This window comes from Heloderma suspectum, chromosome 6 (assembly GCF_057233095.1).
Source record: "Heloderma suspectum isolate Gila_16-S chromosome 6, 16-S_ref, whole genome shotgun sequence".
NCBI classification, from domain to species: Eukaryota; Metazoa; Chordata; class Lepidosauria; order Squamata; family Helodermatidae; genus Heloderma; species Heloderma suspectum.
In genome coordinates, this window is record NC_139463.1 from 54,526,956 (window position 1) to 54,544,356 (window position 17,401).

Here is a 17,401-nt window from a genome sequence, read left to right on the forward strand (position 1 = left end):
AGCTGCATCTGGAAAAAGCTATGAAGCTGCTTACTCTGCTTTGGCTCCTCAGCCTGGGTTATTCTCATATTGCCTGTCCCAGCTTAACTGCTGACTAGTTTGATTAGTTGGAATAATTGTACACACAGAAGATAGGCTTGACCACTTTCCTGCAGTGGAGGAGAGCATCCTAGAATAGGCTGCTCCTCCCACATGCTTCAGAAGGCAGGGCCAAACCAATCACCTTTGAGTGTCCCTTCCTGGATGGGAGAGCACCCTCTTCCTCCCAGTTCTGGTCCTGTCTAAGCTCTGGAAAGCAGCTTATCAGTTGAGCTCTGCCGATTTCTTCTCAATCCCTTTCTCCTTTTTCCACCTGGGAGCTTGAGCGGCTTTAGGAGGCCATGTTTCCCCTCAGGAAAGGATGGGCAGCCCAGTGCTATCCATAGATTCTTTGGAGGGGACTGGTAGACAGTAGTGTAGTGGCAAATTCAGAAGTGCAGGGTCCCTTTGTGACAGCCACAGCCACACTCCCTCACAGCCACGGCCCCTTCTAAGATTACACAGCCTTGTAAGATATACAGCCTTCAACTGGGACCCAAAAACAGTGCAGCTGAGAGTCAGGCAATTGGACGCCTGAGAAAAAATGCAGGGGTGTTGAAATCTTTTTCACTCACTCACTCACTCACTCACTCAGACACAAACATTTTAGGTCTTCACAATACGATACTCTTTGGAAGCTTCACCCTCACTCAGCGGCAGGGAACGGGAGGAGACGGCTGGAAGAGCCTGGCCCACAGCAGTAGGCTGGGAGTGGGAGGGACCTGGCTGAGCCCTGGCTCTTAAAAAGACCCGGGTTTTCGTCCCTGCGAGACCCCCCACCACTACACCCCTGCTGGCAGAGGACTGGGGAAGGCACCTTCAGGGGAATTCACGTCAGACGGCAAGTCCTCACGGCACCAGAGCTGCCTGTCGTGGCGCCACTTCCTCTGTGGCTGTGGGAGAAGCGCCAAGCCCCAAGACGGCTGGCCTGAATCTTGAGACTCTGCATGGCTGGGCAGAGATGCCTGGCAGGAGCTCGGTTCCCCCATCAGGCAGAAGGGGGTGCAGGATTCCAAAGCAGGCGGAGCAAGTGCTGGGATCCCCTCCCAGAATTCCCCTCCCCCTTTGGAGACAGAGGGCTGCCCTTCACCCAGAGTTCTGCTCCTGGATTGGCAAGTCCTTGTCAATGAATTGGGGACCCGGGCAGAAGCTGCTTCAGATGAACTGGGCCCTCAGAGAGCAGAAAACTGCAGGAAAACCCCGCTATTCCCTCTCCCAAGTTCTGTGTTTTGGTTGATCACCTTTTTGGGTAGCAAGCAGGAAAAAGGCAGGCCGTTTCATCTTCTCCACATTCATCTGATTCACCTCCAGTGTCGAAACGGGAGAAATTGCAACCAAAGGCTGCTTTTTTCACCTGTGATGGCCATAAAATATAAGGCTCTTCTTCCTACTCATCATTCCTCCCCAGACCCTAGGCAACTTGGCCATGCCTTGGGTAACGGGCACAGCCTCCTCCACGGATAAGCCCCAAGGCGAGACTTGAGAGATGCAGGAGCTGGATTGCGGGCAGACAGTCTAACGGGCTGGGTCTGAAGGAGCACGACCCATTCATGGTCATGACCACTGCCAGGCTGTTTGGGTGTGGGGCTCTTCTGAACATGAGGGCGACCCAAGGGAAGTGGTCAAGCTCAGAAGCTCAGAGAAGCATCAGCTGGCTGTAGCACCAGACACTGAAACTGGCATCGAAGGATCTACAGCACGAAACCGTGTGCACTGACAGCGTCTCAGCAAGGCCTGTGCAAATCATCAGGGTGAGACGAAGTCCAGATCACTCAACAAGGAAGCAGCTGAGTTGGGCAGAGAGGGATCTCCTATTGATCAGGACAGAGTATCTGGCAGGAAAGGCAAATACCATGGCAGACTGGCTTAGCAGGACAGCCATCCAGGAGCCAGAGTGGGGACTGAATCTTTAGCTTTTCCAAATAGTGCTTCAGTGCTTCAACTGTCCAGTTCTGGATCTGTTTGCCAACCCCCAGAATGCCCCAAGGCTCTAGGCACAAAAACCCTAGAGGTGGTATGGCCGAAAGGCCTCTTACGTGCCCTTCCACCCATTCTCCTCTTACCACAGGTAATACAGAAAATAAGGAAGGAGAGAGCGGGAGTGGTTCTCTTGGTGCCGTTCTGGCCCAGCCCAGGTGACTTTGCTTTGTGGACCTTGTGGCTCTTGCAGGTTGGGAGCGCTGGAAGCTTCCCTACAGGAAAGACCTGCTGCCGTAGGGCCAAACTCTACATCTGTGGTGGGGACGTTGTGGCCTGGAAATGGAAAGGATCTAGCTAAGGCACATGGGATATTTGGATGATGTGCTGAAGACCCCCCTTTTGTCCAGGAAAGAGTTCACCAAAAGGGTCTAGAGTACCACTTTCAAAATCTTCCTGTTCTGGGGTGCGGGCAAGGAGAAGCAACCTTACCCAGGCAAGGTGAAAATGGTGCTGGAGTTTCTGCAGGAGATCTAATACCATCAAGTGAGAAGCTGCAGCACTTGATAGTCCTTTGAGTTGTTAGGCAGGGGGGTCTTATCATCCTCATTTCAAAAGGTTTCTTAAAGGTCTTTTGACCCCCCCCCCATACATTGGTTTCCTACTTGGAATCCCACTGAACTGGGTGTTAACAGCCCTGGGGGGGGGGGGTATTCATACCTAGGGCTACTTGTTCCTTAAAGCTGCTGACTATCAAGACTGCTTTTTGGTAGCCATTACATCATCAAGACAGGTCTCAGAGTTGGGGGCACTGTCTTCTGATCCACAGTTTTTGTGCTGATAAAATGGTGCTGAGGCCAGATCCCTCCTTTGTGCTGAAGGTTAAGTCCTTGTTTCATAGGTCGCAGGAACTGTGTCAGGGTGGAAACTGAGCCCATAGAGCCCCAGAGCAGTTCTGATTCTGAGAAGGAATAGCAATCCATGGGAGGGGAGCTCGCTCATCTCTCACAAGCACAGCAGCTGGCAGGGATTCCTCCTGCCAGCATTCCTGGGATAGATAGTGACCCTGGCAGTGAGAGAGTGCTGGAGGAGGGCTTGCTGGATGCTCGGCACAGATGCAGGGAGCGGCGACAGATGGAGGGTGTAGAAAGGAGGCGTAGCGCTCGCTTGGCGCGCAAACAACGGTCGCGTCCCAAGGACCCAAGGGAAAGAGGGAGGATCTCTCCCTAACCCATAAGTTCAGGGTCTTCCCATGGTTCTCCTTCAAATGGGGACCAACTGCCTTACCTGGAGCTTAGGCTACTCTGCTATCTTTCCCCAGTGCTGTTCCTTGCTTTGTCGCTAGTGATTAGTATCTGAAAGAGTCATAAAGGAATAAAGGAATAAAGTCTCAGAAAGAATTCCTCGTCGTCTGTGTCCTGAGTTGGCTATTGGTGGGGACTGCAAGAGGCAGCTAGGGCGCGCCTGACAGCTTGGTCCCCGTTCCTTTTTTTTTTCTCTCTGCTCCTACTGCCTCTGGAGGCTGCCATGGACTTGGTGGTGCAAGCTTGCGTGCAAGAGATCCAGGCTCTTCGTGAAAGTGGCTCAACTGACGACTGCTGTACAGAGTCTGCAAGCTGCGGTTCAACCCCCACCACCTCCGATTCCCCCCCACCACAAGTGGCCTGTGGCTCTGCCAGAGAAGTTTTCTGGTGAGAAAGGACTTTTTCAGATTTTCCGGGCCCAATCGGAGCTGGACATGTGCCTACGACCTGAGGATTTCCTGACAGAACAGGTTCATGTGGGCTTCATCATTAACCTACTTTCAGGCATGGCAGCTAAATGGGCTTCGGGACACCTTCTCGCTAACGACCCCCTGTTTGGGGACTATCAAGGTTTCATGACAGTGATGGCCAGTTTTTTCGGTGACAACCCTGTGCACGCAGACGACTTCTCGGGAGATTCACCGCCTCAGGCAGGGCAAGGACTCAGTTTCCAGCTACGTGACAACTTTTCGCTTGCTGATGCAGGATTTACAGTGGAATGATGCCGCACTGGTGGCTCAGTTTTTGGACGGTTTGAACGACGAGATCTTGGATGAGTTGGCACGCACGCCTAGCCCACCTACTTTGGAGGACCTCATCCAGACCTGCCTCCAGATAGATAGTTGGCTGGAGGGGCGCCGGCAGACATGACGGGGCGCCGGGGGCCGAGATTTTCCTCCTCCCATTCCCCCACATTTCCTGCCCCCTCCCCCACCCCCCGCCCCTGCGGTGGGGGCAGAGGAGACCCCGATGGAGCTGGGAGCTACCCGAGCCTGCTGCCGCCAGAGGAACTAGAGTGGCGGCACGCAGAGCGCTGATGCTTTTGGAGTGGAAAGCTGGGACATTTCGCCAAGACCTGCCACGCTAGACCCACAGCCCCACTGCCTCCTCCTCCTCTCCTTCACCCCCCTCCTTCTCCTCGTCCCCAGGCTTGTTGGGGGCCTCCAGTGTGGGGGTCGGTTCCCCACCGGCTGGGTGCCTTCCCCAACCCCCCCACCCGCTGTTGCATGTTCACCTCCGCTCCTCCCAGTGGGGTGGGGTGGAGGCCCTAGCTTTAGTGGACTCGGGGGCTACGACCAGTTTCATGGATGAAACCTTCGCCCTCTTCCACAAGATTCCTACCTTGCCCCTTTCTGCCCCCTTGGCAGTGGAGACCATCAATGGACGTCCTCTTTCTTCGGGCGCGGTGACCTGGATTACAGCTCCACTCACTCTGCGTGCCCAGTCCCACGTTGAGCAGATTCAGTTTCACTTGGCCAAGGTTCCCCAATACCCAATCGTGCTGGGTGTTTCCTGGCTCTCTAAGCACAACCCTCAGATTTCTTGGGGGCTTCAGCAAGTGGAGTTTGCGTCTCCCTACTGCCAGGAGCATTGCCTCCTGACACAGGCGCCAGTCCCAGCCCAGGCCTTAACCCTTTCCTCCCCCTCCTTGTCTGCTTCTGGCAGTCCTTCAGCTACCGTCATCCTCCCAGAGAAGTATGCAGCTTTTCGGGATGTTTTCGACAAGAAGGAGGCCGACCAGCTTTCCCCGCACCGCCCTTTTGACTGTGCCATTAACCTCATTCCGGGGGCGACCATCCCCGCTGGCCGGCTGTATTCGATGTCGGAGCCGGAAGTTCGAGCTCTGCGGGAGTTTTTGGACACAAACCTCAGACGTGGCTTCATTCGCCCCTCCTCCTCCGCCGCCTGTGCCCCTACCATGTTTGTGCGGAAAAAAATCGGGAGAACTCCGCCTGGTGCACGATTTCAGAGCATTGAATTCGGTCTTGATCCCCGACAAGTACCCCTCCCCCTCATACCGGAGATGCTGGAGTGCTTGGGGCAAGCCAAGATTTTCACAAAGTTGGACCTGCGTGGCGCCTACAATCTGATTCGCATCCAGGAGGGAGATGAGTGGAAGACCAGTTTCGGCAGCTGGTACGGAGTGTATGAATACGTAGTGATGCCATTTGGGCTTGCCTGCGCCCCTCCGTTTTCGCATTTTATGAATGCCATCTTCCGGGACTATTTGGACACTTTCCTCATTATGTATCTCGATGATTTACTTATATTTTCTGAGGACCCCCACGCCCATCAGCACCATGTCTCCGCCGTCCTCCAGCGCCTCTGCGAGCACCATCTTTATGCCACGCTGGAGAAATGTGAGTTTGACCTAACCTCTTTGGACTATTTTGGCTACATTATCTCAGCTGACGGTATCAGGATGGATCCTGCAAAGGTCCAGGCTGTCCTCTCCTGGCAGGCTCTATCCACCAAGAAGGACTTGCAACGTTTTCTGGGGTTTGCAAATTTTTACAGAAAGTTCCTGCCCAGCTTTGCTTGGCTGACATCTCCTCTCACGGACCTCCTTAAGGGCAGGAAATCTCCTTTTCATTGGACGGCATCTGCCCAACAGGCTTTCGAGGAACTTAAGAAGCTTTTTAGTTCTGAGCCGATCCTGTTATATCCTGACCCAAGGAAGCCTTTTGTAGTGCAAACTGATGCCTCTGACTTAGCGGTGGGGGCGGTGCTTTTTCAGCCAGATTGGGTGGGCGGCAGGTTGCAACCCTGCGCCTACCACTCCAGGAAGCTGAACATGTCTGAGAGGAATTATATCATTTGGGAGAAGGAACTGTTGGCCATCAAGTCCGCTTTGGAGACCTGGCGTCATCTCCTGAAGGGGGCACCGCACCCAGTCGAAGTTAGAACCAACCATCGCAACCTCGAACATCTTCAGACAGCCCGTGCCTTAAACCAGCGGCAGATTAGGTGGTCGCTTTTTTTCCCCCCGGTTCCACCTTAAGATTTGCCATGTGAAGGCCTCCGACAACCTACAAGCAGAGGCTCTTTCTCGTAAGCCGGACCTCCAGCCAGGGGGTGAGGGAAATCCTCCTCCTCTGATTCTTCCCCCCCAGAGCCTGGCGGCAGCTGTGGTGCCTCACTCTTAGGAGGAACTTATTCACCCTGAACAGGCTCAGGATGCTTTTGTCCACACAAAAGTGGAGGAATTGGGGCTGGCCTCTGGCCTCCCCCACTCTACCCCCTTCTTTTTGCGAGGTGGCCTGCTTTACCATTCCGGCCGGGTCTATGTGCCTTCTAGACCCCTCCGCGAGAAGGTCCTCCATCAGTGCCACGACTCCCCCACCGCTGGGCATTTTGGCTTCGCCAAGACCCTGCACGGAGTGACGTGGGATTTTTGGTGGCCTCGTGTGTGTCGGGACATCAAGACTTATGTCGCCTCCTGCCCAACCTGCCAGCGGGCGAAGGCCCCCTCAGGCAAGCCCATAGGCTTGCTTCACCCCTTGCCTATCCCCTCAGGACCTTGGAAACTGCTCTCCCTTGACTTCATCACTGACTTGCCTCGCTCACACGGTAAGACCACTATTCTGGTGGTGGTGGATTTGTTTTCTAAGATGGCCCATTTCATCCCCTGCTCTGGGTTGCCCACAGCCACGGAGATGGCAGAGCTTTTTTTGGCGCATGCTTTCCAGCTCCACGGATGGCCCGAGGGTCTCATTTCGGATAGGGGGGCCCAATTCACTGCCCATTTCTGGAGGGAACTACTTGGGCTTCTCCATGTGACGCTCCGTCTTTCCTCTGCCCACCATCCACAGATGGACGGTCAGACCGAGCGTACCAATGCGACTCTGGAGCAATATTTGCGCTGTTATGTCAATTACCAGCAAGATGACTGGTTTTCCTTGCTGTCTCTCGCAGAATTTGCTTATAACAATGCCTGCCATGCTTCCACCCGCCAAACTCCATTTTTTGCCAATTTTGGTTACCACCCCAAGGCTTTCCCGTCCACCCTAGCTCCCTCTTCGGTGCCGGCAGCCCATGACTTTTTAGAGGAGTTGTGAGCGGTACACCACCTCTTACGGGACTCCCTCGAGCAAGCCAAGACAGCCTACAAGCCCTCTGCGGACCAGTGGCACCAGCCGGGTCTGTCTCTACAACCAAGGGACTGGGTTTGGTTGTCCACCCAATACCTCCCCTCTCACTCGCCCGCAAGGAAGCTCGCGCCTCGCCGCATGGGGCCTTTCCAGATTACAGCCCAGATTAACCCTGTTGCTTTTCGCCTGGCTCTCCCCCCTCCTGGACTCCTGCCTTTCTCGCGGCCGCCTGCAATATCTGGTGGATTGGAAAGGGGACAGGCCAGATGAGCGATCCTGGGAACCCGCGGAAAATGTGCATGCTCCGTTGCTGCTGAGGCGCTTCCACAAACCCGGGGCCCCAGGGGGGGAGCACGAGGGGGGGCCTCACGGGAGCGGGGATGATGTCAGGGTGGAAACTGAGCCCATAGAGCCCCAGAGCAGTTCTGATTCTGAGGAGGAACAGCAATCCGTGGGAGAGGAGCTCGCTCATCTCTCACAAGCACAGCAGCTGGCAGGGATTCCTCCTGCCAGCATTCCTGGGATAGATAGTGACCCTGGCAGTGAGAGAGCACTGGAGGGGGGCTTGCTGGACGCTCAGCACAGATGCAGGGAGCGGCGACAGATAGAGGGCGCTGAAAGGAGGCGTAGCGCTCGCTCGGCGCACAAACGACGGTCGCGTCCCGAGGACCCAAGGGAAAGAGGGAGGATCTCTCCCTAGCCCATAAGTTCAGGGTCTTCCCGTGGTTCTCCTTCAAACGGGGACCAACTGCCTTACCTGGAGCTTAGGCTACTCTGCCATCTACCCAGTGCAGTTCCTTGCTTTGTCGCTAGTGATTAGTATCTGAAAGAGTCATAAAGAAATAAAGCCTTGGAAAGAATCCTCGTCGTCTGTGTCCTGAGTTGGCTATTGGTGGGGACTGCAAGAGGCAGCTAGGGCGCTCCTTACAAACTGTCTCTTCCTTCTTTTTGCCCTAAACCCTCCCATCCCCAGGACTGGAGTTGGCATAAGTTGGCTGCCCGTTGAGCCACCTCGACAGAATGTCACAGGTACAGAAAAGCGCTATGTGTGGCTTTTTCTGTGGGAAATAAGGTTTTTACCTCTGCCATTTCCAGATGGGCAAGGGAACGTCTTGTCCAGGCCTGTCAGGCCTCCTGATGGGATTAAGGCACATCTGCCTAGGGGAGGCGGAGCCTCTGCTGCTTTTAGGGGAAATTTCCCCGTTGCAGGGCTTTTTCACTTGGGCTTCTGTGCATACAGTTTCAATACACTATAGAACTGATAAATTTACTTCTGTTTCAGTGTTTTTTGGCCATAAGATCTTGCAGGAGGTGGTAGTGTAGGCCAGTCTGGTCCTTGGAAGCCCCTCCCCACCCTGTTCTTTTTATTGCTCTGCTGTATCCAGAGGTGTGGAATGCTCTCCATGAGGTGCAGGAGAAAACAGAATTTTCTTACCATGGATTTCTGTTCTCTGAGCGTCACAAAGGACGTTCTGCCCAGGTCTTCTCTTCTAGGATTAGTCATATTCTTTCTAGAGGCTTCTGCCAGCATCCTACATGTGCAGGTGCTAGATAGGGCCTCCTGGGAGTCCCCGGAGGGCTGAATTGCATTTCTGCTACGTGCGTGTGTGTTTTGTGATCTCTGCACACGGACGTTCACACTTATTGTTCTAGTTTACTAGTCTAGTTGGTGCATCTGCTGTGTCTGATCGTGCATGGGTTTGGTTCCACCTGTAGGGGTTGAGGGGTGGTCTTGCTTTCTCAGTCCAGTCTGGGAAGTTGGTTGGCTCTTCCCCCCGGAGGGGTAACATTTTAGAAGTGGACCTCGCCTACATGCTTCGGGGGCAGCGCCATCCCTGAAGTGTGGAACGGCCTCCGTGATGCGCAGGGAACAGAAATTCGTGGTGAGAAAAGGAATCGTAATATGATGGTCAGAAAATCACAATGGGGTGAGTGGAAGTAGCTGTTGGACAGGTAAAGTGGAAAATACACTGAAATTGCGGTAGAATTGATGTGGAAGCAATAAACACTAGAATTAACAACTCAACTAATGAGTATTAATTCATGCCTATTCACCCCCCCCGCCCCTGCTTTCTGTTCAAGGCAAAAAGGCAGATGTCAGCAAGTTAGACTCTTTCCTGGCTGGCGTGGGGCTTCCTTTGACCCCAGAGGAGGTGCAGGAGGGTCTCAAGCAGACAACGCTCAATAGTGAGTGGGTGCCAGTGGTCTCATCTTCTTCACTGGATCATGTTCCTGGGAATTCCTCGCCACCACTGATGGATCATACCTGAGGTTCAAACTACATGCACCATGAAGCACCACGAGACCTTCTCTTTCTTTGTTTTAACCCAGAGCAGCCTTGGGAGGCTGCAGATCTGAGTGGAGGAAGGGTGTGTGCGAAGAGGCTGTGTTGCCCTTTCCTCAGGGTCATTTGTCAACTCAAAAAATCACCTTTCCGAGGCTGCTTTTCACCCACAGGAAGAAAAACAACAAGGTCCCCATATCATCATATTTTTCCCCCACAGGTGAAAAAGCAGCTTCGGCAGGGTGATTTTGAGCTTTGAAAAAACATCTACAATGGGGGAAAGGGATAAGCAGCCTACTGTTCTTCCACTCAGACACTGTTGCTGAACTAGCCAGAGAAGCCACAGAAGGCTTCTGGATGAGAGGGCAGAGGGGGAATCGTGAAATGAGCCTCAGCAATGAGATGGTTCTTCTTGGGGATTGCTGTGCTGGATGAGAAGAGGGAATTCCTCATAGTCAGAGCCCCCCCCCCGCGCCCCGTGATGCTGCCTTTCCCATCCAGCCTATTCTTGGTTTTTTTTGCCTTACAGAGGATGGGACTGTGAATTTGAAGGACTTCATGTGGGCTATCCAGGGTCTTCCCAGTTTTCAGGGTGAGTTTTAACCCTTAAAGGGAAAATGGGGAGGTTGCAGATAACTTCTGGGCTAAGCCATAGGGGCTCTGTAACCCAGGCAGGCACATAGGGCCACACCGATTTCATCCCAAATGTCCTCCCAGCGAAGTTGCCACCCCTCCCCACCACCACCCCTCTTTCCCTCCTACCAAGGCCTTTCTTGCAGTTTCATTCCTACCACTTACTTAGCACACTGGGGAGGGGTGGGAGGAGAAGGATTTTCCCACTCTGGTAGTCTCAGATGTGGTAGAAAGAATGAAATATGAGTGGAGGAGCGATGCAAAGCCCTGCTGCTGAGCCACATGAGGACTGAAGGCGCTGCAACAGAGCCGTGTAAGGCAGAGTAAAAGAGCGCACACACTTGTGTGCCTCCGCTTCCCCTCTCTTCTCCTAGCCGATGTTAGAGCCAGTTGGAGTTAGGAGAAAGAGGAGGAGGGGGTCATGTACAAAAAAAGGGTATTGATAAGGCAGGACAGAGAAATCCCCACCCTTGGGGGTTCATCACACGGAGCTTTTATTCTGCTACTGAGATGGCTCTCTCTCTCGGAAGTTTGCGGGCTCTTTACAGGATGTTGTTACCCTCCACAGTGTCTCTCGCCATTTCCTCCAGCCTATCTTGTGTTTTCCCCAAACACAAAATGTGGTATTTTTTCCAGCCCCATGGAACAGGAGTGCCATGATCTCCCCGTGAAATTCTCCAATAGCAGAAGAAACCGCTGAGTCTGCCAGCTGTGGGTGTTTTTTCAGTTGTTGGGGGCACGGTCAGGATAAGATTTGACAGGAGCGAGGGAAAGAATCGCATGCCAATTGCGTCTCCTGCCTCTGCATTTCTCAGCTGGAGGGAGAAGAGGGTAAAATGCCTCCCTGCAACGAAGGGAGACGCATCTGATCCCCCACCCCACCAAGCTCAGAAGCAACGTCCTCTGTTGTTTCAGAGCACTCTGTTAAGTTCAATGGGGCTTACTCCCAAGTAAGTGTGCTGAGGGTTGCAGACTTACAGGGTGCTCTTATGTCTACTCAGAAGTAAGTCTCATTGAGTTCAATGTGGCTTATGCCCACATAAGTGTGCCGAGGGTTGCAGACTTACAGCACAATCTTACATTTTATGTCTACTCAGAAGTCAGTCAGAGATTTCCTGGGGGCTGCGAGAAAACAGCAAAAGTTAATCTATGAAAACAAGACTCCCACCACCCCTTTGCACACATGCCAGGGAGGGAGGGAGGCACTCCCTTAGTTCAAACCACGTGTAAAGAAGCCCTTCCTGATCCTGCAGAGACCGAAAGCAGGAAGCTGCTCCGGAAAGGATGTGGGTTTTTGTGGGCTTTTTGCTTAATGTAGAAATATCCTTGGAGGAGCAGCTTTACAGTTCAAACTGGTGCTAGGCTGCAGTCTTATACTTGGGAGTAAAGCAGGTCTTACTTCCAAGCAAGTCTGCATAAGATGGGATGTAAATGTGCTGTTAGACGTTTAAATTTGCATGTTTGTAAACTGGGAGGGAAGGTTAACTAATGCTAGATGATTTCTGCAGGGAATCTTTGGTGTTATTTACCTGATGTAAATAACACTATGGCAAAGGCTGGCTGCATCATTTTCTCTTTCTCACTTGGGATTGTGTTTTCAGATTGTGAGCCATGTGGCAAAACATGGAGTAGACGTCTAATGCTTTTAGAATCTTAGAATCATAGAATCATAGAATAGTAGGGTTGGAAGGGGCCTACAAGGCCATCGAGTCCAACCCCCTGCTCAATGCAGGAATCCAAGTCAGAGCATCCCTGACAGATGGCTGTCCAGCCTCGTCTTGAAGGCCTCCGGTGTGGGAGAGCCCACCACCTCCCTAGGTAATTGGTTCCATTGTCAGGAAGTTTTTCCAGATGTTCAGCCGGAATCTGGCTTCCTGTCACTTGAGCCCATTATTCCGTGTCCTGCACTCTGGGATGATCAAGAAGAGATCCTGGCCTTCTTCTCTGTGACAACCTTTCAAGTACTTGAAGAGCGCTATCCTATCTCCCCTCACTCTTCTCTTCTCAAGGCTAAACATGCCCAGTTCTTTCAGTCTCTCTTCATAGGGCTTTGTTTCCAGTCCTCTGATCATCTTTGTTGCCCTCCTCTGAACCCTCTCCAGTTTGTCTGCATCCTTCTTAAAGTGTGGTGCCCAGAACTGGACACAATACTTCAGATGAGGCCTAACCAGTGCAGCGTAGAGGGGAACTAGTACTTCCCAGGATTTGGAACCTATGCTTCTATTAATGCAGCCCAAAATAGCATTTGCCTTTTTTTCAGCTACATTACATTGTTGGCTCATCTTCAGCTAGTGATTGACAACAATTCCAAGATCTTTCTCGCTTGTAGTGTTGTTGAGCCACGTATCCCCCATCATGTAACTGTGCATTTGGTTTCTTTTTCCTAGGTGCAGAACTTGGCATTTATCCCTATTAAATGTCATTCTGTTGTTTTCTGGCCAGGGCTCCAGTCTATCAAGATCACTTTGAATTTTGTTTCTGTCTTCCTGGGTATTAGCTACCCCGTCCAATTTTGTGTCATCTGCACATTTGATCAGCATTCCCTGCACCTCCTCCTCCAAGTCATTAATAAAAATGTGGAAGAGCACTGGGCCCAGGACTGAGCCCTGCGATACCCCACTCGTTACCTCTCCCCAGTTTGAGAAAGTTGTGAGCTGCTCATTGCCCTTTCTGGGTTTAATACTTTTAGGAAGAGCCAGGTGGAAAAGCCAAGGGGGCTTAGTGGATGCAGGCTTAGATGTGGGACTGAGAGAATTGGGTCAAAACTCCTGCTTAATCATGACTCTGTGGCTCAGCCTCAGTGTTCCTCATCTATAAAATGGGGGACAATAGTTATTGTTATGGGGCCAAATGAGGTAAATCATTTTGCACAAATCGTTTTGCACAATTAGTATGGTGAATTTCATTGATGCTCGATCCACACATACCCCAAACTTATTTTCTTTTATTAAAAGACAAACAAGTGGATGTTCGCAACCTGGACTCTGTCCTGGGTGGCATGGGGATCTACTTAACCCTGGAAGAGCTGCAGGATGCGCTGAGGCAGACAACACTTAATAGTGAGTGTGTTCCATTGTCTTGTCTTCTTCATTAGACCATTTCTTCATTAGGCAGGTCTTATATTTGCCTCCCCAAGCCTTCACATCTGCACATCACGTTGGGTGATCCAGCCTTTTAAACCATGGCCTGGATGGCCCTTTTGTGGCATATTCATCAACCGCTCTGATGGGGGATGCAGAGGGCACAAATCTTTCTCAAGGTGCACCACGCACCCACCACCATTGTCGTTAATTGTGAACGTGTAATGGGACTGTTCACATTTCATCCACGAGAACAGTCTGTCCACAAGAAGTAGGAAACATTACAGATGGAGCTGGCTTTGTATTTTCTGCAGAGGCAGAATATTGCAACCAAACAGGCTCCAGCCAGTGCTGCCTTCATTTTCAAAAGGCCTCCCCAAGCACACTTGCTAGGCCAGCTCTGTCCCCACCTCCTAGAGACTGGTAAAAAGTATCTAGGTATCAACAAGAATTCGGAGGGTGGAGTGGATTGTCAGTTTTGAGCTAAGTGAAGGGCATTTTACTTCTTGCTGCTGTTTTTAAATGGTTTGGATTCTGATTTTAAATTTGTTTAAATGACATAGGTTTTGTTTTAATTGGAATTTTAAAATATTCTGTTTAAGAGTCCCTTTTATTTTCGTAATCTGCTCTGGGGATTGTTGGGTCCATGTTGGTGAACTAAAAATGCATTTGATCAGTTTGTGAAGAAGACTATAATGAAATTCTTCATGAGGGACCACTATGCAACTTTGTTCTTCATCTGGAAGGATGCTGTATTGAATTGTGCTGTTTTTGTATTTCTCTGCAATGGGGTTTCACATCCACACTTTTTGCCTTGCAGAAGATGGGACGGTGAATTTGAAAGACTTCATAACGGCTTGCAATGCCACTTTGACCCTCTCCAACACTGAAGGTGAGTTTTACCTTTTGAAATTGGAAAGGAGGAGATAGAGAAGTGCTTGGTGGTAAATGAAGAGGGAGGGAGGAGTGGAGAGGGGCTGCTGATAGGCAAGGACCTGTATGAATCGTGGCTGTCAGGCATATGAATAGGGCTGCATGCATTCTGTGATCATTCCATGCAGGTATAGAAAGGGAGAACAGGTCTAGATTTAAGCATCCTAAAATGCACATCTTCCAGGGTTTAAAATATAAATTCCTTTAAAAATAGCGTACATCAAAGTAAACAGCTTAAGAAAGAAAAATAAGAAAAGGAATTACAGAATGTTATGCCATGTTTCATGGCTAAGACAATAATATCTATTTAACTTACTGAAAATTAGTCTATTAATTTTTATATTCATCCCATGTCAAAATCTGTCATCCCTTTAATATTCCAGTACTATAAAGCTTGTGACTTAAATGGTGACCTTATGAATGATATTAATTTTACTAGTTTGTCCCTACAACCTTGATTGGTCACACCTATTTTGTTGGTTTAGTATGTCCTTAAGGCTGCAAAAATGAAATTGTTAAGACATTCCAGGTGAAGTCACTTAAATGTGATCTGATCAGGATTTTCAGGAAACAATATCGGGAGGCCACACACTTACACTAACAGGAAAAAAAAAGTTAAGATCAGCTACATGTTACTCATTCAATGTAGCATGTAGTTTAGCCCTAAGAGAATTTTACTTCCCAAATTTATTTTCTTATTTTTGTGTTGTTTCTAATATGCCTAAACCAAGGTATCAGGAAGTCTAGAAATATTTTTTCCTCATTTCTGTAATACTTGTATATCTCTACACACATTTTCATCATTTATTTATTCACAAATCTACTAATGTGTCACTCTTTAGGATGAAATAGAGCGATGGGCCCAAAGTCTTCTAATGAACTTCAAGACTGAGCAGAGATTTGCAATTTGGTTACCACCTTTCCACACAATACTTTAGCTGTAAGAATTGCCTTGCTAAATCAGTCAAACAATCCATCAGTCCCAGTTCACTGTTTCCAGCAAATGGTCACTGAGGAGCAAATAGCTAGGCAGATGGCTGTTGAGGAGCTCATATGCAGGACGTGAAGGAAAGAGACCTCCCCTGATCGTTGTCCCCACCATCTCACATAGCAGGGATGAAGAACCTGTGGCCCTTCAGTTGTTGCTGGATGACCATTGGCCATGCTATCTGGGGCTGATGGAAGTTGGAGTCCAACAACATCTGGAAGGGCACAGGTTCCCACCCCTGTGGTATAGCAAAGGTACACTTTTAAACAGGAAATCATATATGTGTATGACACAACCTATCAGCTCCATAGAATAATATTTAGCAAGGAAATATGTTTATTAATTGGGATTTCACTGTGGTTTTTATATGTGCGTCTCTTAGTCGTCTCTCCACTCCTCAGCAAGGGAGTGGAATATGAGGGAATAATCAGCATCAGTGGAGATAAAAGGGCTCAGCTGGAGGCAAGACGGTTTGGGCAGGTGGTCAGCTCCCAGTGACCTGTCCAGGGTCCTGAAGGGTTGAATCTGACTGCCCACATCCTCTAGAATCTTTGTTCCTCACTATTTCTAAGGGTTACTGGTTGTCCAGGGTACATAAGAGACTGTTACAGGTCACAATGTCCTGACTTCAAAGATGATTTTAAAGGTGTTAATACCTATAGGCTAAAAACCCTCCAGCAGAGTTGAAGAGCAGCTGTCTTGTGGTAAGAACTTAGTATGCAAAGCAAGCCTTTTAGGGGTTACTTCATGTATATTTCATTCATTCATTCATTTATTGCATTTCTATACCACCCAATAGCTGAAGCTCTCTGAGTGGGTTACAAAGATTAAAACCTTAAAAATACATTATAAAAACCATGTACAAGCAAACATAAACAGACAACACACAGAGACACATATATCTAAAACAATTTCAAACGATCAACAGTAAGATTGATTTCCATAGTCCAAGTATACATGGTACTTAAGTCCCTGATGCCCCATGTGGCTGTCAGGGGTAAACATGGCACCAGAACTGAATTTCCCCCGGTCACCATGCTTGCTCATCACAACTGGGGTGCCATAAGAAAAAAGTGCCTTAGGGTGCAATCCTATGGACTGTGCTGTTGCTACGTAGAAGCCCCCTCAAATTTGAAAGGCATAGTGTTTTTCTAGGAGTGGTATAGGAAGAAGGAAAAAAGAAATGCAAGGGATTCATAGGTGGCTTGAGGGAGAGGCAAGCACCCTCCCAGGCAAGTAGCATGACACCCCGCCCCCCATTTCTAGACGCCTGCAGTTACTTGAAGGAAAGGCACTGTGCTCACATAAATTACAACATAATCATAAATTGAAAATTAAAATAAGACTACAACTCTAAGCTTACTTGAAATTTAACTCCCTCAAAATCAATAAGACTTACCTCTGATAATACACGTTTAGGACAGGAGCATTAATGTGAAGTGTATATCCTTAGTTCTCTTTCAGAAACCAAATATGTGGGACAAAACTGCCCCCTAATGGAAATGTGCTTGTCCCCTCTCTTTCCCCACCCCAATATTTCCTGGTTCCACTGAAGAGCTGGGAGGAAGCAACAGACTCCCAGCTGCACGGCGCTCTCGCCTCTCGCCTCCGCTGCTGTTGGGCTTGGAGTTCCAGCCTCGTCCCAGGAGGAAACCTCTTGGCACTGTCCTCCCGGGACGTGCAGGACTTTCCCCTCAGGGCTGCTCCTGCGTTGGGGCACTGTCAGTAACCTGCAAAGCCGCTGGCACGCGCGTGTTTGTGAGGAGCAGGCATCAAACGGAGTGGCCTTCTAGGCATCCCCTTACCAGCTTGATTGTGGCACCTACTCCAGTCCCATGATGCTTTTGAACAAGTGGGGTCAGTGCTTGGCCGTGAAGCTCACTGAACAGCCTTAGACGTGGGGCCAGTTTTTTCATCAAAAGGGGAATAAAGATGATGGAACTTGACTCCTTCCCTGCTTTACCTCTCCGCACAACGTTGCTAGGTGTTTTTCTCCAAGCCTAGTACATTTCCAATATTTCAGCCAGGCTGGAGAGAAAAGTAGCTGAAGTGATGGAGCAAGGTAGACACGTGGCTAACAAACATGGCTTCTC

The 17,401-nt window shown here is 50.1% G+C and overlaps 1 protein-coding gene across 1 annotated transcript in view; it reads left to right on the forward strand.

The window, feature by feature from the left end:
- The window catches only part of EFCAB13 (EF-hand calcium binding domain 13), a 236,485-nt gene that overhangs the window by 197,142 nt on the left and 21,942 nt on the right, over positions 1-17,401 (forward strand). The window contains exons 56-59 of the mRNA XM_084808226.1: positions 9,473-9,577; positions 10,204-10,266; positions 13,262-13,366; positions 14,208-14,279. Of these exons, the coding sequence (XP_084664352.1) occupies positions 9,473-9,577; positions 10,204-10,266; positions 13,262-13,366; positions 14,208-14,279 (345 nt within the window). The remainder of the gene's footprint in view (positions 1-9,472; positions 9,578-10,203; positions 10,267-13,261; positions 13,367-14,207; positions 14,280-17,401) is intronic.